This window comes from Molothrus ater, chromosome 14, assembly GCF_012460135.2.
Source record: "Molothrus ater isolate BHLD 08-10-18 breed brown headed cowbird chromosome 14, BPBGC_Mater_1.1, whole genome shotgun sequence".
NCBI classification, from domain to species: domain Eukaryota; kingdom Metazoa; phylum Chordata; class Aves; order Passeriformes; family Icteridae; genus Molothrus; species Molothrus ater.
In genome coordinates this window covers 934,277-958,286 of record NC_050491.2, presented here as the reverse complement: position 1 = coordinate 958,286, position 24,010 = coordinate 934,277, and the positions used below count along the sequence as shown (strand labels likewise).

General features: G+C 48.9%; 1 protein-coding gene across 2 annotated transcripts; it reads left to right on the top strand.

The window, feature by feature from the left end:
- The first annotated feature begins 1,551 nt into the window (after positions 1-1,551).
- On the top strand, positions 1,552-23,210 carry LOC118698552 (SLAIN motif-containing protein-like). 2 transcript variants are annotated; one of them, XM_036401908.1, is made up of 9 exons: positions 1,552-1,703; positions 4,257-4,951; positions 14,250-14,383; positions 16,835-16,984; positions 19,229-19,369; positions 19,980-20,297; positions 21,056-21,193; positions 21,273-21,579; positions 22,187-23,210. In XM_036401908.1, exons 2-9 carry the CDS (start codon positions 4,278-4,280, stop codon positions 22,251-22,253), a joined length of 1,929 nt encoding a protein of 642 aa, XP_036257801.1. In that variant the 5' UTR covers positions 1,552-1,703; positions 4,257-4,277; the 3' UTR covers positions 22,254-23,210. The 2 variants fall into 2 exon arrangements, with proteins under 2 accessions (XP_036257801.1, XP_036257802.1); XM_036401909.1 differs by lacking the exon at positions 16,835-16,984.
- The last annotated feature ends 800 nt before the right edge of the window (positions 23,211-24,010 follow it).

The window sequence follows — 24,010 nt, the reverse complement described above, 5'->3', positions numbered from 1 at the left end:
TATAATTTGTATTGGTCTGAGCTTTGAAGAATTGCTGACCCCATGAATAAAAAACAAATGAATTATTCAAAGAGGTGAATCTTCCTGGTATTTGTGGAGAAGGGTCACCTGCACACAGATTTTTCCTACATGATGGATGAGGTGCATGTTCTTTAACATGCATTTTCTTTAACAAAAAGATCTTACTTCTCTTGGGATTCTGCTGCTTGTGGGGACAAATCTTGACCAGATTATTTCAATGAAATGAAATAAATAAAGGGTATGAAATGTGCTGGTGGAGACTGAGCAGAGGTGGAGGCAAAACCATCCTGGCACTACAGCTCCCATGGTGGCACAGGGACCTCTGCTTTTGGAAATCCCATCTTCTGCACAGACCAAACCTCTCCAGAGCATCTGAAAATTAACAACAGAGTGACAGAATTAACACTAGCCCAGCTGACACCAGGACAGACCTTGAGCAGTGCCAGTGCTGGATGTGGTGTTCAGGCCAAGTGGTACAAAAACGAGATTCTGGATTCTGCTCGTAGCACGTGGCCTTGGTGACTGCCAAACATCCAACACTTCTTATCAGGAGGTGCCAGAGGCTGTGTGTGGGTCCAACAGGCACATCTGGGAGGACGATGTCAAAGAATGGAGCTGTTTTATTGTTGTTTGATAAAACTGTCCTGAAGAGACATTACACGCACCAAAGCTTTGGGAGATCCCAGCTAAGCTGTATTCTGTGCATTTTTCTGGATCACATGCACAGGGAGAGACCCTTTCCCCCCTCATTCATCCCTTCCCTATTCAGCCCTTTTCCCCTCATTCGCTCCTCTTCCTCTCTCCCTTCCCCTCTTCCCTCACTTCCTCACCTTTTTCCCTCCTTTCCTTTCCTCCCCCTCACTCTCATAGCCCCTCACTTACCCCCTTTCTACCATCACTTACCCCATTCCCTCTCACTGCCTTTTCCCTATTCACCTTTTCCCCCTTTTAAACCTTTTCCCCTCATTGATCCCCACTCCTCTTCCTCCTCACTCACTCACCTCCTTCCCACCACCACTCCTTCATTTTCCCCTCATTCATCTGACCCTTTTCCTCCTCTCACCCCTTTCTCCCATCAGACATCCCCTTTCTTCCCTCACCTGCTCCGTTTCCCTTTCACCCTCACTCCCCTTTCCCCCTCAATCGCCCCTTTCCCTCACTTACCCCCTTTCTGCCATCACTTACCCCTTTCTCTCTCACTCCCTTTTAACCCTTTTCCCGCCACTCCCCCCTTTTCCCCTCATTAATCCCCATTTCCCTCATCCATCCCTTTTCCTCCTCACTCACGTCCACATCCCTCTCACTCCACTCACCTCCTTCCCATCATCACTCCCGCTTTTCCCCTCATCCATGCCCTTTTTCCCCTTCTCACCGCCATTCCCCCTCACTTCCTTTCCCCCCTTGCCCCGGCCCTTGTCCCCTCACTCCCGTGCCCCTCACCGGGGCCGCCCCCCGCCCGCCGCCGCCGCCTGAGGCGGCCCCGCGCAGGCGCAGCGCCCCCATCCCCCGTTCCCCACACAGGGGCGGAGGCGGCGCCTCCCGCCGTTCGCGGGCCGGGCTGAGCCGCCGGAGAAAGGCGGCACCGGCACCGACCGGGCGGGCGCCCGCCCTCCGACCGACCGCCATCCGCCTGTCCGGCCGTCTGTCCATCCATCTATCCATCCATCCATCTATCCATCCAGGTACCGTCCGAGGGGGGAGGTGCCCGCCGCGCTCGGCTCTGCCGCGCTCGGTGCGGACCGGCCGCGCCCGTGCCCCCCGCGGGGGTCGCGTCCGCCGGTGCCGCACAGCGCGCTCCCCCATCACGGCCATCGGAGCCCGCTCAGAGCCCTCCTCAGAGCCTCAGCCCGTCCCTTGCCTCACCCCCCCGGCTCTCGGAGCTGCACGGAGCTCCCCCAGCCTCCCGGCCATCACAACCCCCCGGCCTCTCAGAGCCCTCTCACAGCGCTCATGGCCATCACAGCCCCGCAGCCCCCTCACAGCCTCCCCTCCAGCTCTTCCAGCCCCACGGCCATCATTGCCCCCCAGAACCCCCCACGCAGTCCCATGGCCATCAGAGCCCCCCACAGCCCCCTCATAGCCTCCCCCCTGATTCTCAGAGCCCCCGAAGCCTCCCCAGAGCCTGCACCTCCCTTGAGCCCCATGGCCATCATTCCCCCAAGACCCCCTAAACCCCATGGAAGCCCCCCCAGGCCCCCCCCAGTCCCTTCCCAGCCCCTGCAGCTCTCGGAGCCCTCCGAGCCCCCGGCCCTGGCGGCCCGCGGGGTGAGGGGACCGTTACCCTCGGTGAGACACCCGGATGTCTGCTCGGCAAACTCCGAATTATTGTCTCCGACCCGCTCACGGCTGCCGCCTTTTTGCCTTCTTCTAAACGTATTTTATTTCTTTCCCCCGTTACACGATGAAATTAACTTTCACAGGTTTGTATCTCTTCCCCCGCATGTCTATGCGGGGGTTTTTTTTTTTGGTGGTTTTTAGGCTTAGTGGTTGTGGGGAAAGACTGAACGCTTTTCAGCTGCTCTTTCCCCTCAGTGTGTGTTTTTTCCTCACGTTAGGTTTTTTTGCAGCTCCTCACCCTTGGAAGAGAACCAGTTTTTTTGGGTGACCCATCTCCTTAATTCCCTCCTTGAGCCACTGTTTTGCTTGGACAGTGGAACTCCTAGAACGCTCCACTGGTGCATCCTGAGAGTTGCTGAGCTTTGGGATATCTCTGGGAATCACACTGCCCCTTCCTCGGAGATCTCTTTGGAAATCTCAGTGCAGTTACCCGAGGGCATCCTATGGGTTTGGAGGAGTGGGAATCCACGTGAGGAGCTTTTTGAAGCTGGCACATGGGTGGGAATGGGATTGCTTGGTAACTCCACAGTAAATTTCCTTTCCCCAAAGCAAAATGCCTTCAGCAGTGCTGCTTACAGGCACAGGTTTGGAATATGGGTGGAAAGTGTGCTCTGTTCCTCACAGCTCTTCCTAAGGGCTGTTTGTATTTTTTTATTAAATTGAGTGGAAGTTGAAAATTTACATCTTGCAGATAGAGGACCAAAATAATAATAAAAAATCAATTAAAAACCCCAACAAAACAAAATGTATTTTAAAAGAAATTTACCCAACTGTTGCTGTTACAACAGCCTAAATAATAGAGAGATGCTGAGGTACCTATGGGGGTGTCTGTTTGTAACCTTGCTTTGTGTGACACTGAGTTTTTGTGGTTTCCTTTGCCTGCTGTCACTTAAAAACAGATGACATTTTCAGGCAGCAGAGGGAGGGGGAAGAACATCCACAGCCACAAAAAGGCAGGGTTTGATTGCAGTTGTAACAAGTGCATCAATTTTTAAACTTTGAATTGGTTGTGTTGACTCACCCCCTCTTCTCCTCCTTCTGCAAAACAGAGAGGATTTCTGACTTTTAACCTTTTTATTTTTTTACTTTTAACCTTTTTTTAAATCTTTTTTTTTGTGGTTTTACTCCTCCATGGACCGTTAGTTTAGGGGTTTTCAGTGAAGAGTCAGTTTGGAAATGAATGTGCCCAGTGAAACTGAGAACTCACGTAAATCAAGTGGAGGGGAAAAGCAGTGTTTGCCCATGTTGTAAAACTAGTGTGAAATACACTTCAGGGTTTTTTGGCTCAGTGGAGTGTGTAATCTTAAGTTGGGTTTTTTTTTATTTTTCCCTGTTTGCACGCCTCTCTTTTCAATTTTAACAGGAAAATACACCAGTAAAAACATTACTTAAGGTTATTTTCATGTACCACAGTAACTGCAGTTCCTGTTGTTATTTTGGCATAAGGTGATACAGAAATTTTTCCAAGTTTTTTCTGCTTTGCCAGGATAGACCTGGTAATGAACAAAGGATGTTTTCACCATTTTCTTGACACTGTTGTTGTCTGACGTCAGCACCTTGTTAATGATGTTTCCTGACTTTGCTCCATCAGTGCTTTTCTCAAGTGTTTTGTTGGTAAACAGATGGAAACTAAACTATTGTGGGGGATTAAATCAGCTTCCTTCTATTAAACTCATTGATAGCAGAACAGGTGCACATCCTTGCAGTTCAAAAAGAGGAATTTGTGGGCTTTGCAGCGTTCAGCCCTAATTTCAGTCATTCTTTTTGGGTTTGGATGAAATTCAGACACCTTCCACCCCAGTGTCATTAGCCGATGCTTAGAAAAGCCAGAATTTTTGGTGTCGAATTCCACTTGCCTAAAGCTCTCGTGGCTCTTTGCTGTGTTTGGTGCCTTGCAGCGGGAGCGGGCATCCCGGAGGATGGTGGTGCCCGGGAACGCGCCGCTGATCCAGCAGGACCCCGCTCTGGAGCCGGCCCTGGGCAGGGACGCCCCCGAGCACTCGGCCATGGGCCCGGAGCCCCCCGAGGACGTGGGCCCCGAGGTGCGGAAGCTGCGCGAGCTGGTCCGCAGGCTGGAGCTGGACAATCAGCACGCCAGGAGCAGGAGCAGCAGGAGCCTGCTGGGGACAAACGTGCCTGGGGACATCCGCGCCGGGGTGGACAACCACGAGCCCGGCCTCAACGGGATGGAGATCAACAACAGCATCAACGCCATGGCCGAGCAGCAGGAGCTGCAGCTGATGGCGGATCTGCACAGCCAGCTGAGCAAGATGAGGCAGGAGGAAGGGGAGAACAACTTCAGAAGAGCCCTGGATGCCCCAATGCAATACAGCTGCAACAGTGCCCCCGAGGAGGTGTCTCCCAATGGGGGGCAGAGGCACAGCAATGGCCAGTGTCCCTCGCCTGTGGATCCAAGTGACAGCGCTGAGCTCCTGGGCAGCCTGCTCATGGCAGGGATCCACACCCCGGCTGCAATCCATGAACAGAACCCCGGTGAAAAGGGTGCAGATCTGGAGGGGCTTCCGAGTCACGCGGATCTGGATGAAGTCAAAGTGTTAGAACTGGAAAATGGCCCTGAAGAGGAGGATTGCTGGTAGGTACCCCCAGGCCTGGGGGACAGGGATGTGCTGTGGTTAGGTGAGCAACTCCTTTAAAGCTATAAACTGATTTCTGTACAGGACCTGGATTTTTAGCAGCAAGTATGCAGTTCTCATTAGTGACTGTTCTTATTTTTATGTCCATTGTGCCAGACCATTATGTTTTAAAAAATAACTTTACCTGTTGGTGCTGGTTTTTCCCCCTTCCTTCCAGCCACTGCTGCAGCTTCCTTTCCTTCTAAGTTTCGTTATATATAGCACATGCAGATGAATGAATAGTGGAGCTTTTAAACCTTATATACAACTGTCAAATACCATATTTTAACAACAATTTTGTCAATAAGAATCCATAGACCATCTAGAATTTGTGGCTTTTGCTAGGACCTGAGGAGACAAACCATTCCCAGCTCCTGGAGGCTGTTTCTTTCCAGTTAAGCACCTCTTTTGTTCAGAGACATGAACTGAACCAGATCAATGATGTAATCCTTAACTGACCCGACTCTCTGGGACTCTCCCCTCCACCACCAGCCTTGTTTAGAACTTGTTTTATGAATCAGTACATTAACAACCTTTGGAAGGGCAAGGGAAATGTAACATTTAAGGCTTATTCCAGCTCCTGCAATAGCTGGGACTTGAGATTTTACCCGGAGTTGTTAATTTGCAAGGAAGGAAGAGCCGCAGGGCTCTGCAAATTGGGTTTCAAATTTGTGTAGCCAGATTAATCTGGCAGCAAGGACAGGGCTGCTGAACACAAACCAAACCTTCAGCTCCAAACATTCATTAGCTGTTAGAAGGGAAGGTAAAGTTTTTGTTAATAGAATGGAGCTCAATGAGGTCATGGCATCAGCTCCAGCCTGAATTTGAGGTTACATTTAAAACAGGATTTTTTTTTTCTTTGCAAGTGTACTTTTAAAACCCAAATACTTGATCACTGGAACTCTTCAATATACCTCAACAGCATTTTGAGCTGATTTCTTAAAACTATATAAGGGAATATATTTAACAGGTTGCATATGGAAGATGAGCTTTATTATTTCTGTGTTAATGGAAGCAGCCAGGTTTATATTCACATTTATAGAGCCTGTGACAGGGGAGAGTTCAAATTCTGTTGAGTCTCAGAGGCTGAGATTTATCCAGGCAGGGGATGCTGCCCAGTGTATTAGGAGAGATTCTGTGCTCAGAGTTCTCTTCTTTGACCTTTCCTTCAGTTGGTGGCTGGTAAGGCCCTTCTTTCCCAGGTACCCTTCACTCTGCACCTTGTAGGATCCTTGTGGCTTTGTTAGTTCTGTTTTATGCCAGATTTGGTTGGAACAGGGTAACCTGTGACAAAGAGGCCCCTGAGGAGCTGGATAAGGGTGGTGATCCAGAGCACTTGTGCAAGTGCTGTTTCCATAAATTATCTTTGATTGTGCTGCATCACTTCCATCTGTTCCCTTTTCCTCTTGTCAAACAAACCTGCTGAAACAGGAAGCTGCTTTTAGTGGTGGCTTCTCTGTTCTGGAGCTCGTTCTGAAAGTGGGGAATGAATCCTGTGTACAATCAATAGTGCCTGTGCTCACTGCCAAATATCCCAAACTGTCTCCATAAACACATCCCACATGCAGCCCCTGCAGGTGTTTGTGCTTTCCCACAGCAAGAACCAGTAAACTGCTTGGAGGGGAGGGAGGGTTTTCTTAAAGCAAACAAGAAGAAAACCCAACAAATGCCTTTAATTCTCTGTGAATTTAGGATCAGCTCTAACAAGGTGGCTTTGCTGATGGGGGCAATTCAGTGCTGCCTGGATTGAGCAAATCCAGAGGGAATGGCTGAGTGTATTGTGTATTTGCAATCCTTTTTAAAGCATTGTACATCCTTCTTCCCTGGAAGGAGGATGGACTGGAGAAGGATTTCTTGCTGTTCTCTGCAGGTGCAGGTGGAGTCTCAGTCCCTTCTCTATTTTGAAATTATTCTCTTTATTCAGCTGGAAGTGTCAGAAGTGTCTGTGCAGCTGACCTGGTCAGCAGCTCTGAGGTTGTGTTTTGGAGCTGTGTTTGCAGCGACTGAGCTGTGTGAAACCCGAGGCAGAGCCCACTCCCAGCTGCTGTAACTCTGCCCTGGCCTGCCTGGCCTGGGCTGCTCCCTCAGCTCCCTTTCTCAGATAGCTGCTCAAAATTGTAAATATCCTGGAGACCAATGCCATGGAGCTGGGCTCTGGCACTGAGGAGCTCAGTGATGCTCACCTTGGACTCGAGCACAGGGCAGCTCCGGAGCTCTTTTGGAAAGGCTTTTATCCAAATTCCCTCTTACCCAGGGAGCAAACCAGATCTGCTGCTGATAGCATTACATGGGTTGTGTTCCCCAGTGTTTGTCATTCTGGGGTTTTTCCATGGGGTGAGAAGAAGAAGGAATCCCTGGCACTCAGGTGAATCCCTGAATTGCTGCTCTCGTTCCCAAAAGTCTCTCTTGACTGAAACTGGGTCATGCTGTCTTCTCCTCAGTGTTGAGTTGTCTGCTGCCTGAATCCGTGCTCAGCACAGCAAGTGGGGTGCCCTTGAACTGGTGTTTGCAGGGAGCAGGAGTGTGTTGTGCTCTCAGAAATGCCAGTGCAGGAGTTTCCTGGGTATGCAATTCTCAGCCTTAGCTCTGTGTCCAGTGACCCTCTTCTACATTCATGTTTAAGTCTTTAATTCAGTGTACTGGAGGAAAGCATTGCTGCTTGTACCATCAGAGATAGGGAGAGAAATTCTGGGGAAGTTCCACCAAGTGAGGATATGATGCTGCACAAAATCCAGGAATTCTACCAGTGCAGCCCCTTGTGCCTCCAGCCTGGGGGAGAAGGTTACTTACAGAGTGTCTGAGTAATCCATTTATACCCTTCACAGGCTGTGCTGTAGCTTCCCTGGGATCTCTCCTGGTCACAGGGTGCTGCTGACAAGATCTACATGACTTAGAAACAGCGATTTTCAAGGTCCTGTTTTCTCAGACTGATCATTTTATCAGGTGTTTTTACCTCTGTTGCATTCAATAATGCACAAGTGACTTCTCCAAAGCTTTCCTGACTGGTTTGAGGTGAGTGCTGCCTGTTTGTGCTGGGTGACATCTGCCCTGCTGGGACATCTCTGGCACAGGAGCTGCTCAGAGCCCCGTGCAGCTCTGTGGGAACGTCCCTGGTGGCAGAGCTGAAAGGCAGAACCTGCCTGGCGCTGACATCGCGTGCAGAGCTCGGCCTGGGAGGGAGAGCTGCTTCTGATGGCAGGGCCTGGCTGAGCCTGGCTGAGGCTGGGAGTGCTCCAGGCTGTGCCTCCCGTTCCTCACATCTCTGTGAAATCAGGGGGAGCAGGGAAATCCTCAGGGTCAGTGCCAGAGAGGTGGGGAGCAGGCTGGGCCTGCTGCAGGATTGCTGGGGGGTGTGTGTGTGGGTGTGGGTGTGTGTCTGTCTGTGTGTGTCTGTGTGTCTGTCTGTGTGTCTGTGTGTCTGTGTGTGTCTGTCTGTGTGTCTGTGTGTGTGTCTGTCTGTGTGTGTGTCTGTGTGTGTGTCTGTGTGTGTCTGTGTGTGTGTCTGTCTGTGTGTGTGTCTGTGTGTGTGTCTGTGTGTCTGTGTGTGTGTCTGTGTGTGTCTGTGTGTGTGTGTGTGTGGGTCTGTCTGTGTCTGTGTGTGTGTGTCTGTGTGTGTGTGTCTGTGTGTGTGTGTGTCTGTGTGTGTGTGTGTGTGTGTCTGTCTGTGTGTGTGTGGGTCTGTCTGTGTCTGTGTGTGTGTCTGTGTGTGTGTGTGTGTGTGTGTGTGTGTCTGTCTGTGTGTGTGTGTCTGTGTGTCTGTGTCTGTGTGTGTGTGTGTCTGTGTGTCTGTGTGTGTGTGTCTGTGTGTGTGTGTGTGTCTGTGTGTCTGTGTGTGTGTCTGTGTGTGTGTGTTTGTGTGTGTGTGTGTGTGTCTGTGTGTGTGTTTGTGTGTGTGTGTGTGTGTCTGTGTGTGTGTGTGTCTGTCTGTGTGTGTGTGTGTCTGTCTGTGTGTGTCTGTCTGTGTGTGTGTGTGTCTGTGTGTCTGTGTGTGTCTGTGTGTGTGTGTGTCTATCTGTGTGTGTGTCTGTGTGTGTGTCGGTCTGTGTGTGTGTCTGTCTGTGTGTGTCTGTCTGTGTGTCTGTGTCTGTGTGTGTGTCGGTCTGTGTGTGTCGGTCTGTGTGTGTCGGTCTGTGTGTGTGTGTGTCTGTGTCTGTGTGTCTGTGTCTGTCTGTGTGTCTGTGTGTCTATGTGTGTGTGTCTGTCTGTGTGTGTGTGTGTCTGTCTGAGTCTGTGTGTCTGTCTATGTGTGTCTGTGTCTGTGTGTGTGTCTGTCTGTGTGTCTGTGTCTGTGTGTGTGTCTGTGTGTGTGTGTCTGTTTGTCTGTGTGTCTGTGTCTGTGTGTGTGTGTCTGTGTGTGTGTGTGTCTGTGTGTGTCTGTGTGTCTGTCTGTGTGTCTGTGTGTGTGTGTGTGTGTGTGTGTCTATGTGTGTGTCTGTGTCTGTGTGTCTGTGTCTGTGTGTCTGTGTGTGTGTCTGTCTGTGTGTGTCTGTGTGTCTGTCTGTGTGTCTGTGTGTGTGTCTGTCTGTGTCTGTGTGTCTGTGTGTGTGTCTGTCTGTGTGTGTCTGTGTGTCTGTCTGTGTGTCTGTGTGTGTGTCTGTCTGTGTCTGTCTGTGTGTGTGTGTCTGTCTGTGTCTCTGTGTGTCTGTCTGTCTGTCTGTGTGTCTGTGTGTGTCTGTGTGTTCACAGCAGCACTCTGGAGCTGCACCCCAGCTGCCTTGCCATCACTGTGGGCTGCTGGCTGGGGCAGGAGATTAATTTAACTTGAGCTTTGGAGCTGCTCTGACTTGGGGACTGATTTTTTGGTGTTTTGTTCAGCTGGATTAGTCCCTAAATAGACATGAGAAAGTGTCTTTGCAGTGTCATTTTTTCCTCTCTTTGCAATTTCTTAGGAATAAAGCTCAGTCCTCTCCTTGGGCTAACAGCAGAATGTTTTTGTGTGGAGTGTTGTCCACAGGATTTTCCCCATTTTTTCCTTTTATGTTTCTGTCATTTCAGAACCTGGATATTATTGTTTCACTGTGACTTTCTCCTCCTGTCTTGTCTGTGTTAGGATTTCTGTTCAGCAGGAGTGTTTAGATTTGAGATTAGCACAGTATAAGCAGAGTACTAAATGTGAAAATCAGCTCTCTGAAGTCTGATATGTAAAGGAAAGGAAAATGAATGTATTACCTGTTTGAAGTCCATGCTTTGGAGAGGAATTCAGCTGCCTTTCAGCACTTGAAGGAGGTGTATCTCATACACCTGAATCGTTCTAAACCCTTTCAGCTGTTTGAGTTCTACTTGCTGTGTTGGTATAACTCAGAGGCCTGCAAATCAGTGCAGTGATTGCCATTTTTGGAGCTGCTGCAGACACTGGTGCCAAGTGCTTTGGAAGATGGATAATAACCCAAGCTGTGTCTTCAGCAATGGCCTTTGCTTTACGCTCAGTTTAATTTCCTAATGCACTGGTTCTAGAGCCTTCTGCAGCCTGAATTCTGCTCTTACAATTTATAGATTTCTGCTGCAGATCCTCTGCATGAGCAGGATCTAAAATTCCCAGGATTTCACTCTTAAAGCTGCTCTGATCAGTTTTTCAGTGTGAGGATGCTTTTTCTCGGTGCATTGTGCAAGTTGAGAAAGTTGTTGTGTTTCCTGCATTCTTGGGTTTGGGTTTTTTTAAAGCAGGAATTTCAAAGTCCAACAATAGTGGCCATTAGCTCCAGTAAATCCTTCTGTGACATTGATTCCATAAGGGAAGTAGTATCTCTGGAATATTCCTTGGTTTTAGTGCTCTGGATTATGTCAGAATAAAGTGCAGAGTGTATCCCAAATTTATTTGTGAATGGCTACAGCTTAATGAAAGAAAAATCCTTGTGGCACTGGGTCCTTACCAGAGATGTTTGTCACAAAATACTCTGTTTTACAGGGTAAACACAAACATTAGTAAGCAGAAAGTAAAGATACTTTATTATTGAAGGGTTTCCTCTCAGAAGCTGAATAAAATCTCATTTGTACTTAATAATTTATACAACAAACCCCCAATCCATCAAACTGGGAATATTTGCCCAAATGTTTACTTTGTGCATTTTGCATGAGGCCTTGTAAGTATCTAAATAACCAATTTTCATTTGCAGTTTGACAAAAGAAAACATTCAGAGACATTTAGAGGGAACACCCAAAGTGCTGAGCTGAGGAACTGCAGGGTGGTGAGGCTTGGTCCTGAGCAGGGCTGTGTTCAGCTCTGCCTGACTCTGGGGTGGCCCTGCTTTTCCAGTGCTTCTGGGATTCAGTTCCCCTGGCAAATCAAGCAGCCTGGAGGCTGAAAGTGCCAGAAGGAAAAATTCTGACTGTTTTTAAACAAATCCAAGACTTTTTACCTTTTCACCCCACCCTTTTTCCAAGGTTTTAGCTCCCTGGATGTGAGGCTGGGTTAAGTCAGCCTCTGGTGGGTGACACTGTTCACTGGACTTTCCTGAGCCTAGGAAAAGGTGACTTCTGGCTCTTAATATGGCCAGAGAAATATTCACATTCACATATTTGAGGGGCTGGAGCTTTTAGTTTAGTGCTGTGCCAGCACCTTTGGAGGAATCAGGGTGCTGAGCCCTTCCCAAAGCTCCTGCAGAAGGAACATTGGAATCCTGGTGCTGTGAAATCAAACCAGAATTCCTTTTGTTTTAAACTAAGTTGCCTGTCAGTGCTCTGAAGAATTGAGCTGTGTTCACTTAATTGGGTTTGGGGAAATTGTGAGAGCTTCTCTTGCCAATGGATTTGTCAGCAGAAAAAATCAGAGTCCTGTGGCAGAGCCCAGAGGACTCCACAGCTTTCCCCATGTGGGAATGGCTCTGCCAAGCAAACAAGTGTTGCCATCCTCAGCTGGGATGGAGCAGGGAAGGAGCTGGGCAGGATTCTCTCCCTGAACCTGGAATATGTGCAGAGCAGCCTGACCTGCCCTGAGGAGGCTGTTGGCCTCTTTTTTGTCTGCTGGTTTTAGTGCTCCTTTTGTGGTCTGAGCTGTACAGTAAATCCAGGGAGAGGGAGCACTTTGCTTCCTGGATTTGATTGGATTTGAGTGCTTGTAATGCTCATTTATCCATGCAGAAATGCAGCAAGATTGGCTGGGGGGGTCTGTCCTGAGAGGTACCTTTGGAGAGTCAGGAATATTTGCATTCATTCTTCAGCATTTATTTTATCAATAACAAATTAGCCTTTGGATTTTTTTATTTGCATTTGGGTTTGTGTAAACCTTGGTGGGGAAGAGCTTCTGTTTGAGTTGTGACTAAAGAGGCTGAGTCTGTTCCCTGAAAAAGATGGCTCTGGCCAGAGGCAGGGCTGGCAAGTCAGGAGTGGTGTGTCAAAAAATAGAGAATAAATGTCCTTCTGCAGGTGACAAACAGAAATAGAGAATAAATGTCCTTCTGCAGGTGACAAACAGTATTTGGAGAGCTGTTGCATGCAGTGGTGCTCATAGCCCCAAAACCTGCCATGTCTGGGGAGTGTTGCTTTCTGCATTCCCTGTTACCCCTGCCTGGATCAGGGTTAGGGTCAGGACAGGAGCCAGGGCAGTAGGTCAGGCAGACCTGTACAGCATTTTCAATATCCCAGCTGTTTGTGTTCTGTCTTGGCCAGGTGTTGGTGTTCCAGCCAGGACACCTGACAGCTGTAAGTCCCACAGTGTTTCTCTGTAATTTAAACCTAGGTTTTCAGGAATGAGTGGGATAATGACTGACATTCCTGCTGATTTACTGCAGTTTTGTTGAGGAAATCAGTGTTCTATGGGTTGGATCTGAGCTGGCTGTGAGAGAGTGAGGAATTGGAGCAAAAAGGCTCTGTGTACCTTGCTGCAGGAGTGACAGAAGTTGGGAGAGAGAGGAGGAGGCAACTGAAGCACAGGCAGACATCTCTTGAAGTCTTAACTCCACCCCCAGGGTTCCTTTATGCTTAAATACTGGATTTTGGCCTGAGGAAGGGGAAATGCTCTGGACACAGGTATGGCTATGGGTGTTTGCTGGTGACCAGGAGGGTTCTCTGTCAGCTGGGAGCAGTTCCTGAGGTGAAGCAGCACCAGGAGAGGGAGGTGCTGGTGGGAAAGCAGCAGTTGTGGGATTGTGTGCATGGGAGAGCTCCCGGCTGGCCCAGGAGCTCCTGGAGCTGCTGCTGGGGATTTTCCAGTGCAGAGGGAGCAGCTGAAGGCTGTGCCAGCAGCTCCTCAGAGCCTCAGGAGAGGGGGACCCTGAGAGCCAAACCTGATGTCCACAAATCACAGAATCCCAGAAGGATTTGGGCTGGCTGGGACCTTGAAGACCTTCAGGCTCCAGATCTGGGTCGAGGTCTCACTGCCCTCTGCACCAGGGTGTTCTTCAGGTGATCTGCAAGAATTAAAAACAGTTTCAGTTTTGGAGGTACAGAGGACTGATTTTTCTTTCCCCTTACAAGTTTTGAATGTGTTGCTGAACAGCAAAAACATTAAAAAATAGGGAGCTGCTTTTTGCTTTTAAAAATACAAATGTGGGATGTGTAAATAAAATACTTGAGTTGCTTTTATAGCAAAGGCTCTCCCAGATTTGACCTTTCCTCAGAGGAATGTTCTGCTTGGGAAATCTGGTGAAGATGTTGCTTTCCACCCAATCCCTTGTAAATAATCTAGGAGTTGAGGATGAATAAATCTGCCTGTCCATAAGGCTGATCTTGGGTGTCCATGCAAAGCCGTGGAAGTGTCAGAGATGTGGCAGACACTTAGGCTGCAGGAGAATGTATCTGACATTACAGGGAAGATAAAGCACAGCCACACTTGCTGCCTGGCTGGGAATGTCTGAATCCTCCAGTGAAGGGGTTTATCCCTGGAACCTGGGAATGCACCTTTGGCTGTCTCAGAGCTGCTGGGAGGGCACATCCAGAGGCTTTTAAACAACAACCACAACTCCTGGAAGGAGATCACCCTGCAGCTCACGTTAGGAGCACCTCACACCCTCACTGCCTCTGAGGGGGGGTTTTGGAAGAGGGCAGTGGAGGGAGAGATAGGTGAGTACTCCAACAACTGTTGCAGTAGCCTAGGATGGCACCTTGCCTTGCAGAGCCTATGGGTTTCTCTGTGAAGCCATTGATTTTCCTGTTGGGGCAGTAAATTTTCTTACTGAGTCATAATATGCTTTTTAAACCTGAATTTTTTAATTTGGGTAACTGTTGGTTCCTCATGGCTACACTCTAGCAAATGGCACTTTGGTAGCTGTGTGCTTTGAATTAATGAGCATTTCTTCCTGTCTCCTTTGAATCCTTGCAAAGGCTCTATGTGTCTCCAAGGAAATCCATGGATGAGAAAACAGCCTCTCCTCTGAAGTGGTGCCGGCAGGTGCTGGATAACCCCAGCCCTGAGATTGAGGCTGCCTGCAGAACCCTCATCAACAGGCTGGACCAAGGTAGGGCAGCTGCAGCCTCTGCTGCTCTGGGCTCCCTTGCAAATCTCATTCTAAGCAGGAAAATCGAGCTTAGTGGTGTCAGGCTCTTGAATTTTTAAGTTTTGTTAATATTTAAACATTTTTAAATGTAAAAAATGTGTAGAGGAAAAAATGTGCTGCTGGGGAGTGGGAAAGGAACCATGGCAAACTGTTCTTGCAGCTTCTTGCTGGAGAAGAACTCCTGGTGCTGAGTGTTCCTAGTGGTGATGATTCCTCCTCTGGATATCCTACTGGATATTCCTGCTGGATCTTCCCAGCTGCTCTTACCCAGCTGAAGAAATTGTCTGCTGCTCAAAGCTTACAGCAATGAAATACTAAACTTGGAGAAATGGTGTCACTTGGAAACCAGGTTTTTCCTCCAGTTTATCATCCCCTAAAAGCACTTCCTGGTGGCTGTGGGTTGTGTTAATCCTGAGGGGAAATCCCTGATTTCATCTGCCTGAAATAAAAACCTGGAATGTTGTGTGCAGTGGGGACATCTCTGATCACAGGCAGTGTTCTGGAGCCTGGCTTTGGGGCTTTGCTTTTCCACCTGGGCTTTCAGTGGTGGGACAGCTCTCACAACAGATGCAGTTCACAGGACGAAAATGAATTTATTCTGCTCTACCTCTGTCCTGCATCACCTGCAGTGCACCTGGTGCATGTCCTGCCTGTGTCAGCCCAAATGGCCCTCAGGTTTGTGTAAAATGGGCTGGACACTGAGGTCCTGACAGCCTGGACCCTGAGGGGTTGGAAAGGAATGAGGAACTATTTTTTACCTTCTCTAGATTCCCTCTGATGCAGCTCTCCTGGTCAGGACTTGCTGCAGCTGCAGGATTATTGCAGGCATGTGCTGCAGTCTCCTCTGTCCAGCTGGACTCAGGAACCTTCAGACAACAAAAGCAGTGTGTGGAGAAGTGCCACTGCTGAGAGAGTCACTCTTTGAAGTTCATGGATATCCCTGAGCTCAGGAATGCAGCCCCAGCCGGGTCCTCACGTTGCTGTCTGAGGGTTTGTCTCCATGGGAATGCAGAAATTCTGATTTCACTTGAACCAACAATTTGAGCCCTGTGGTTTGCAGTCTGAGGTGGCTGCTTTGGGGATTGGTTTGGGTTATTTTAGTTTTCATTCTAACAGTGTTTGGCACTGCTTGAGATCTCAGGCTACTCTTGAGTTTAACCTTGGCATTCCTGATTGGAGATAACTGAATAGACTTTGAGAACAAACTTCATTTGCTTTCATAAACCCTCTGTGCTTAGAAATTTGAATGAAATCTCTCTTCTCTCTGAAATGTATCAGGCTTCAGTTGTACTTAGTCTGACCTGGTAATATTTGTGGGAGAAACAAAAAAAAAAGAAAACTTAATATGATGAATCTTCCTTATATTCTTAAAATCTTCATTATATTCTTAGCTGATATTCTCACAGTAGGGAGAACTGAGTTCTGTGTGCAGTTGAGCAGCACCTTGAGTATCTCCAGATCATGGTGTGAGTAATTTCCTCAATGTTGTAGCTGCTTATTTCCACCTCCAGTAAGGATGGGGGTACTTGGTTTTGCCACCTGCCTTATTTTGGTTCGTTTGTGAACATGTGAGTGTGTGTGAGCTGAATGAGTTTAATTCAAAGAGCTGGTTTTTATTTATTTTATTTTATTGGATTGGCATGATTTCTGTGGTTTAACACTGTCTTTGTTCCATCACAAAAATTCAGAATAACACACTTGTAACATAAAGTTCAGTGAGGTCTCTAAAATGAGGAGGTGTGACCATGTTCACAGGGGTTCTTGATTGAGGGAAGAGATGAGGATCTGACTCCATGTTTCAGAAGGCTGATTTATTATTTTATGATATATTTTATATTAAAACTATACTAAAAGAATAGAAGAAAGGATTTCATCAGAAGGCTGGCTAAGAATAGAAAAAGAAAGAATGATAACAAAGGCTTGTGTCTCAGAGAGTCTGATCCAGCTGACTGTGATTGGCCATTAATTAGAAACAAGCACATGAGCCCAATCCCAGATGCACCTGTTCCATCCACAGCAGCAGATAACCATTGGGTACATTTTGTTCCTGAGGCCTCTCAGCTTCTCAGGAGGAAAAATCCCAAGGAAAGGATTTTCCATAAAATGTGTCTGTGACAAGGGAGTGTAGAGGTGGCAGATATTGATGGAACTAGTCATCCATCCAGCACTGGAGCTTGGTAAATGTTTGGCTTCTTCAAGGCCAGGCTTGTCAGGAGTTCCTCTTGGAGTTCCTCAAGGGGACAGAAGCAGTTAAAGGACACCAGTGGGGGACTGGGCACTGCTGCATTCCCTGCAACGTGGCAGGGAGCAGCAAATACCTCTGCTGCAGAATTTAATCCTGTTCTTGATCTTGCTCTCTGTTTCCAAAATAATTTGCTAACCTTTGTGGCTTTTTTGTATTTTTCCTTCTAGCCAGTAGATGGAAAAACCTGTATTGCAGCCCCCTGGCATCTCCCAGCGCACATAACCTGAATGCCGAGGCAGGCTCCTGTAGCAATGCACTAAACTCTCCTGGGCACCTCAAATCGACTAACAAAGCACTACTAACCTGTGGCAGCTCAGGTATGGCATGGCACTGCAGCACTGGGCTCTTTAAAATGCAAGGAGGGGTAGGGATTGGCACAGGGAAAAGTTCTCATGGCCACTCGTGGTGTTTTCCCCTTTTTGTTTGCTCCCTTCCTCACCCAGGTTTCATTTGTGTGGGAGAAAACCTCCTTGCATTCTAAATGTCCTGTAGTTATTTCTTGGTTTGGGTTTCTCTACTTTCTCTCCCTATATATATATATTTATATTTATAAATTGTACTAATTTTAAGTGGCTTAAAATAGAAAGCAGCTGTTGGGGCAAAAATATATTGCTCTTGAATAAAGTTGTAGACTGTAGATGTGATCTTTATAGAGTCACTTGGATTCAGTTTTCTGGGGAAGGTTTCTCTTGGGAATATTGATTAATGCAGGGAACAAAAAGCTGCCAAAGCCTCCAGGGTAAAGCCTTCAGTTGCCTGAGTGGGAAGCTAAAACAAAACACCAAAAGTTTTCCTTCAGCCTTAATTGTGTGTGGAGAAGATTCCCTACCTTAGAGGCAGCTCAGCCACGACTCTTGTTACAGCCTGATAATGAAGCTCCTCCAAGATGCTGTGGCCTGCAGCCTCCCTGTGCCTGAGGAGGCAGGAATACCCTTCCAGGAGCTCCATTTGTTATCCTTGGTGCAGTTCCTGCTGTTCCCTGCACAAAGGCTTTGCCTCTTGGCTCTGTTATCAAAGGACTCGTCCTTATTTGTTTGTTTTGTGTGAAATTGCTAAACCCTACTTTGCATGTTTCAAAACACAAAGCATGTTTAACAGTCTCTGCCTCCAAACTTGATGTTAAATGAACTTTTTTTCCCTCTGAAAAAAGAAGAAGGGTTGCCTGTGGCTGTTTTCACAGGTGCAGGTTTATTTCTGAGGTCTGATTTTCTGCTATAAATAGAAATTAACACTTATCTCTATTTTGCAAACAAAAGGATGCACGTAGGACTGAGGATTTTTGCCAGCTGAGGTCTGCAGGGAAACATCTCTAAGGCAATTTCTTGTTTTTCATATGAGGCTGGGGGGCAATCCAGGTGTCTGAGCACCCTTTCACCCAGAAGCAGCTCCTGATGAGTAAAACCAAAATGTCTTTGGCCTCTGCAGATGTGCTGGGTGGAAGGGCAGGGCCAGGACAGGCTCTGTCCTTTCAGAGCACAATGAGTTCACTTCATCTCAGGTGCCTCTTCCCTGTGCCTTGTGCAGGTGCTAAGACGAGTTTAAAGTTTCCTGTCAATCTGACTGACCCAAATCTTCTTTTATTTCCAAGAAAAAACAGATTTTCTACCCTTCAAATGGAAAATGTTTAACTGACTTCCCTTGAAAACCAAACCAGCCCCTTTGACAAAGCCCAGATGTGGTTTCTGTTTGAAAACCATCATCAGCTCAGCTTTACTGATGGAAGGAGGAGCAGTTTTTCCCCCTCCTTGGCTATTTTTAACTAGACCTTCATTTTGAAATGCAACAGCCAAACTAAACAAAGTTGGATTGGGAGTTTTGCTTTTTAGAAAGCTGGTCTCAAGGTCCAGCTGGATTTTTAATCAGTGTTGAATGTGCTGTTAATTACAGCAGGAAACCTGTGCTTGTTCATTCCACCACATCCTACAGGTGCAAGCCCAGCTGAGGATGGATTTATTTCAACTCTTACAGTCTTTTCCTGACACCAGGAGGAAAGAAAGGGGATTTTATAGTGCAATATCTTGACTTGGAGTGTGTATTTGTGCAGCATACACCCAGATGCACCTTTAAGGTAGAGCCACACTTGTGTCACTGTATTATTTCAGCCTCCTGAAGCTCACAGTTTTCCTGCAATGTTCTGAGAAGATTTGAAGGCAGGGCATTTCCTGAATACTCAGCAGTGATGTTAAAATAAACTATTTGCCAGCAAAGCTGAGCAGTCCTTTCCAACTGTGATCAAATGCAGCAGGCAGGAAAAAGCAGCAGGTTCCCAACATGAATTCTTCAACCAGCTTGGAAGAGATTAAGTGCTGACATGGAAAACACAGGTGTGAAGTTCAGGTGTAAAATGAATTTCTTACATGGGCACTGACCAAGCTGCTTCCTGCCAGTCAGCCTCACTGTCCTCGTTTGAAAAGCACCTGAAAACTGCAGGTTAGAAACGGAGCATTGGAATTTCTAAATTCTTATTTCTCACAGCTGCACTGCTGCATTGCTGGGATAGATCCCTGCTGCTCCTGGTGCGTTTGTGGGTGTGTGACTGGGTTTGTGTCCCTCTCCCCCAGGGTACCTGAGCATGCACTCGGCCCTGAGCTCCCAGTCCTCGGTGGACAGCGAGCTCAGCACCTCGGACGACTCCATCTCCATGGGCTACAAACTGCAGGACCTCACTGATGTCCAGGTCATGGCACGGCTGCAGGAAGAGAGTAAGTTTGGTTTGTTTGGTTTGGGTGGTTGGGGTTTTTTGGGGGGTTTTATTTGAGTTTGGTGTTTTGTTTTTTGTTTGGTTTTTTTTTTTTTTAAGTTGCTTCTATATTGTCAGGCAGGAAAACTTCAATAACGGCATAAACTGGTGAGAAGCTGTAAATAACCCAGGTGCCACATAAGCAGGTGTGTTTTCATGGGAGGCAGACTTGAAATCTTTGTTCCCACCTTTGAAATGCTGGTGGGTGCAGAATGAATTAAACTAAAAGATTTAACCTCTACATGAGACTCCCATACCTGTAGATTAGACTCCTGTACCTACTTAACCTGCTGGAGCTTGTTGGCAATGTCCACAGTCTCAGGTGGGATTAGGGAGCACTGCAGGTCCCCTGAATGTTAACCCGTGCTGTAATTAAGCAGTGCTGTAATTAAGCAGTGCTGTAATTAAGCAGTGCTGATGCAGGTGATGCTGTTCCTGCTGATGGATTCTGGAGAGGACAGGTTTTAACCTGACTCTCCTTCCAGAGTGAAACAAATCACTACCAAAGCATTGCTCTGGCGTTCGGGCTGTGTCGTTGGAATTGGTGCTGCCCGTGTCCCCCGTGTCCCCAGGCCTGCGGCAGGACTGCGCCTCCAGCTCCGCCTCCGTGTCCCGCCGCAGCTCCAGCGCCTCCCTGCACTCGCTGCGCCGCGGCACCTACAGCGACCAGGAATTCGACACCTACAGCCTGGAGGACGAGGACGACTGCGACTGCTCGCTGTCCTTGCGCAGCGCCCACCGCTACTCGCCGTCCCCGCTGAGCTCCCCGCGCTGCCAATCGCCCTCCTCGGGCGCGGAGCTGGGCAGGGCCGCGGCCTCGCGGCTGCGCGCCCCGCGCAGGGCGGTGCAGAGCCCCATGCAGGAGCGCCTCAAGTACGCCAACAGCGAAGGTGAGGGCGATCTGAGCCAGGGACGGGGCTTCTGGCACACACGGATCCGTCTGCAGGGCTCCGGGCTGGGAGTGCTGGTGGTGCTGGGTGGGAGGTGCCCAGGGGTCCAGGCCAAGGGACACAGGGGCCGCCGGATCGAGAGCAGGATGGCTATAGGACCAGGGCAGGGATTGCCCCCTCTGCTGGGCATACCTCGAGTGCTGTGTGCAGTTCTGAGCTCCTCACTCCAAAAAGGACATTGAGGGGCTGGAGTGTGGCCAGAGAAGGTAATGGAGCTGGAGCACCAGGAGTGGTCGAGGGAGCTGCAGTTGTTTAGTCTGGAGAAGAGCAGGCTCGGAGAAGACAGCACTGCTCTCTACAGCTCCTGACAGGAGGGTGCAGCTGGGCGGGGGTTGTTCTCTTCTGCCGTTTCCCAAGTGAAGGGACAAGAGGAAATGCCTCAAGTTGCACCAGGGGAGGTCCAGGTTAGGTGTTAGAATCAACTGTTTCCCTACAGAAGTGGTCAGGCCTTGGAATGAGTTGCCTCAGGAGGTGGTGGAGTCACCATCTCTGGATGTGGCTTAGGGGGTGATCATGGTGGAGCTGGGTTGATGGGATGATCTTGAAGGTCTCTTCCAACCTCCTTATCCTGTGGTCTCAAAATCACTGCTGTTTACTGGAAGCTAAGAACTAGGTACAGACTGCTCTGCTTTGGAGTGCATGGGTTTCTGCAGCGCCTTAGAGCAGCAGCAGGGGGCTGAGGCTGTGTCTGCTTTCAGAGGAGCTGAGGCACAGCATGCCCAACCTGGCCCGCAGCAGCCTGCGCGCGCTCGAGGCCGTGCGCAGCAGCCGCAGCCTGGAGTCCGACCTGCAGGTGCCCAGCAGCCGCATCCCCAGGACTCAGCAGCGGTCAGCAGGTCAGTGCCTCACCTCCCACACTCCTCCATTCCCTTCTCCCTTTAGCCAGCCCTCTGAGGTGCTCTTGTGTCCCTGCAGGTCTGACTCCCAGCAAGCTCAGGTATTCCTCGGGGGCCGCGCAGTCCCCGCTCACGGGGCGCCAGCCCAAGGCGGCCTCGGGAGCCAACTCCCTGCTGCCCGGCAGGCAGGTGGGGAAGCCCTGCAGCTACACGGCTCCTGTCCCCCCAGTCCGCAAGGTGCAGCTCCACACGGGCTCTCCCAGCAGCAGTTGCACTTCCAGAAGCAGCACCATGGTCACTGTGGCCAAAGGCTCTGCCCTGAAAGCACGGCCGGGCGTGGGAGGCGTGGCCGTGCCCAAGGGAAAGGCACCGCCCCCGTCCAGGAGGTGAGAGGGGCTGCAGAGCTCTTTGGCACTGTGCTAACTTCATGCCATGAAGTTCATGCGAGAAAGCAGAGCATGGGGAGTGGTGTAACAACACTCAGAGTTTTTGTTCTTGTTGCTGGTTTTTTAACAGCTGTTATGCTACAATTCATTATTGAGGAAAATTGAATTGATTCAGTTTTTATGATATGATTGATACCAGACTAATAAGCAGCCAGTGCTTGTTGATCTTTAATGTCCCATTAGAGCCTTACATTGAAATCTTTAAAAACGTGAAAAAGGGAAATTTTAATTTCCTAATTTATATCAGTACTCTGCATACCCAATTAATTTTCATGTGTTCAGTTGTATTTGCTTGGAAAAATATTTCTCTTGGACTCAGTCACGGGCTGAAGTCACAACAGTGTTAATTTGGCAGATGTCAATGTCTAAGTATCCAGTAACAGCCACTGAATTTCTTAAAGTGCCTCAAGTTGGTGTTTGCTGATGCTCAGGGCATCACCCAACCCTTCACCATGGCAGGGGGATGCTGGTAACCCAAGCCCCAAACCTGTGTCCACTACAAGGCTTTTCCTGGAGCTGTCCCTGACGTGTTGCTTTGTCCCCCCAGGTTCCTCCAGGCAGCACAGACCCCCCAGGCCCCCGAGGACGACTCCTGGAAGGATGGGTGCTACTGAGGGCCCAGAACACCTCTGTGGAGCAGATCCCAGCTGGCTGGGCATGACCTCACTGGGAGAGGCCCCGAGCCCCTGCCCCTGCAGACTGCTGTACATAGCCCTCATTCTGTGCTCTCCACACCTCCCACCTCCCTCTGCTCTGCCAGGAGCCGGGGCTGGGACACACAGCTCCCACCCTTCACTGAACCCTGAGTCTTCCCAGGAAGACTGGAAAAGCCTTATTTCATCCACACCCCAGCTGCAGCCCTGGGGAAGGTCTGTCACCATCCCCTCCCAGGGATGCTGCAGAGCTGGGGGTGTCCTCAGTGCCAGAAGCAGCTCTGAGCTGGTGCTGTGGCAGAGCTCGTGGGGAGTAGAAATAGTGACATAGGTGTTAGATTTGAGACTTTTTAAACCCAACCTGATGTACTCTAATATTTGTCTGGAATTCAACTGGGTTTGGTTTGTTGGTTTTGGTTTTTTTTTTACTTCTGTATAGAATGTATTTCTGCTACTTTTTATTGTTTGGTCTAGAGCTGCAGCAGGTTTTTATAACTGTAGAACACTGAGCTGTTGTATCCAGGTGTCAGCACAGGTCACGAGGAGCAGTACACAATATTTGTGTGGGGTGTGAACAGGCAGGGACAGGGATGCCATTAAAAACTGCTGGGCACCAGCACCTTACCTCAGCTGAGTCAGCTCAACACCACTTAAGAGTAAATTTTTAAAAATCCCTTTCCCTCACAACTTTTCTTGAAGTGTTGAAGATCTCAGCTGGTTCCCAACTGCCCTGACTTTTGTAGAAGTTTTCTACTGTCTCTTAAGGATTCTGTTCCAGTGTCCTTTTTCTCTCAGCAAGTGCTGGATGCTACAAATACAGTCTTAGTCCAGGAAATATGCACTGATAGCAATGTTCTCCCTGCCATCAATGTGACTTTGATAGTGTAGTTTAATAAAATGTTATGGTGCTGAAATAGATCTGCTTTATTCCAACAGTGAGTTTTGTGCCACAAACGAGGCCTCTCCTGACAGGAAAGAGCTCTGCAAGGATAGACAGGGCCTCAATAAAGTCTGGTAGGATGCAAGGAGTGAGATTTACCTTTAATTCCTCAGGGATCAGGACAAGGCACTCAGTGTGTGCCATTTCTGAAACCTCCACACGTGGCCTGAGCAGAAACAGAGGCAGGAAGCAGCACAGGGGAAGTTCTGCACTGCAGGGATCTCTTGTGATCCAGGAAAAGAGGAAGAGACACTTAGCCAGTTGTGCCCCCAGTGCTGTGAGGGGCCCAGCAGTGTTCCTGTGCCAGCACCCAGCCCTGCCAGGCCAGGGCTGGCACCAGCAGCACTCACAGGGCAGAGAAGGGGCCCAGGAGGCTCAGCTGGAGCTGCTGCTCTGTCCCTCCCACCCTGATAAAGCTCCATGGGGTGCCAGCACTGCCCTGTTGAGGCTCTTCCCTCATCAGAACACTTTTCTGAGACCTCTCCCTGCTGCCACAGCTGGGCCCTGCTCACACTGATCTTCCCAGGGCACAGAAAGGTAAAAGAGCAGCAACATCTGTCTGATTTCTGTTACTGGAGGCTTCTCCTGTTGCCTTTTCTGTGCCCTGTGTTCCAAAGTGGATTTTCCAGGCACTGCCTTTCTCCACCCACCTGAGTCAAGAGCTGCTGCTCCTCATGGACATGTAACAGTAGGGGCAGAACAGAAACGTCCTGAAAGAGTCAGATATTAACTAGTTGAAGGCTACATCCCAGTTAAAGCCACTCAGGCAGGTGGGATT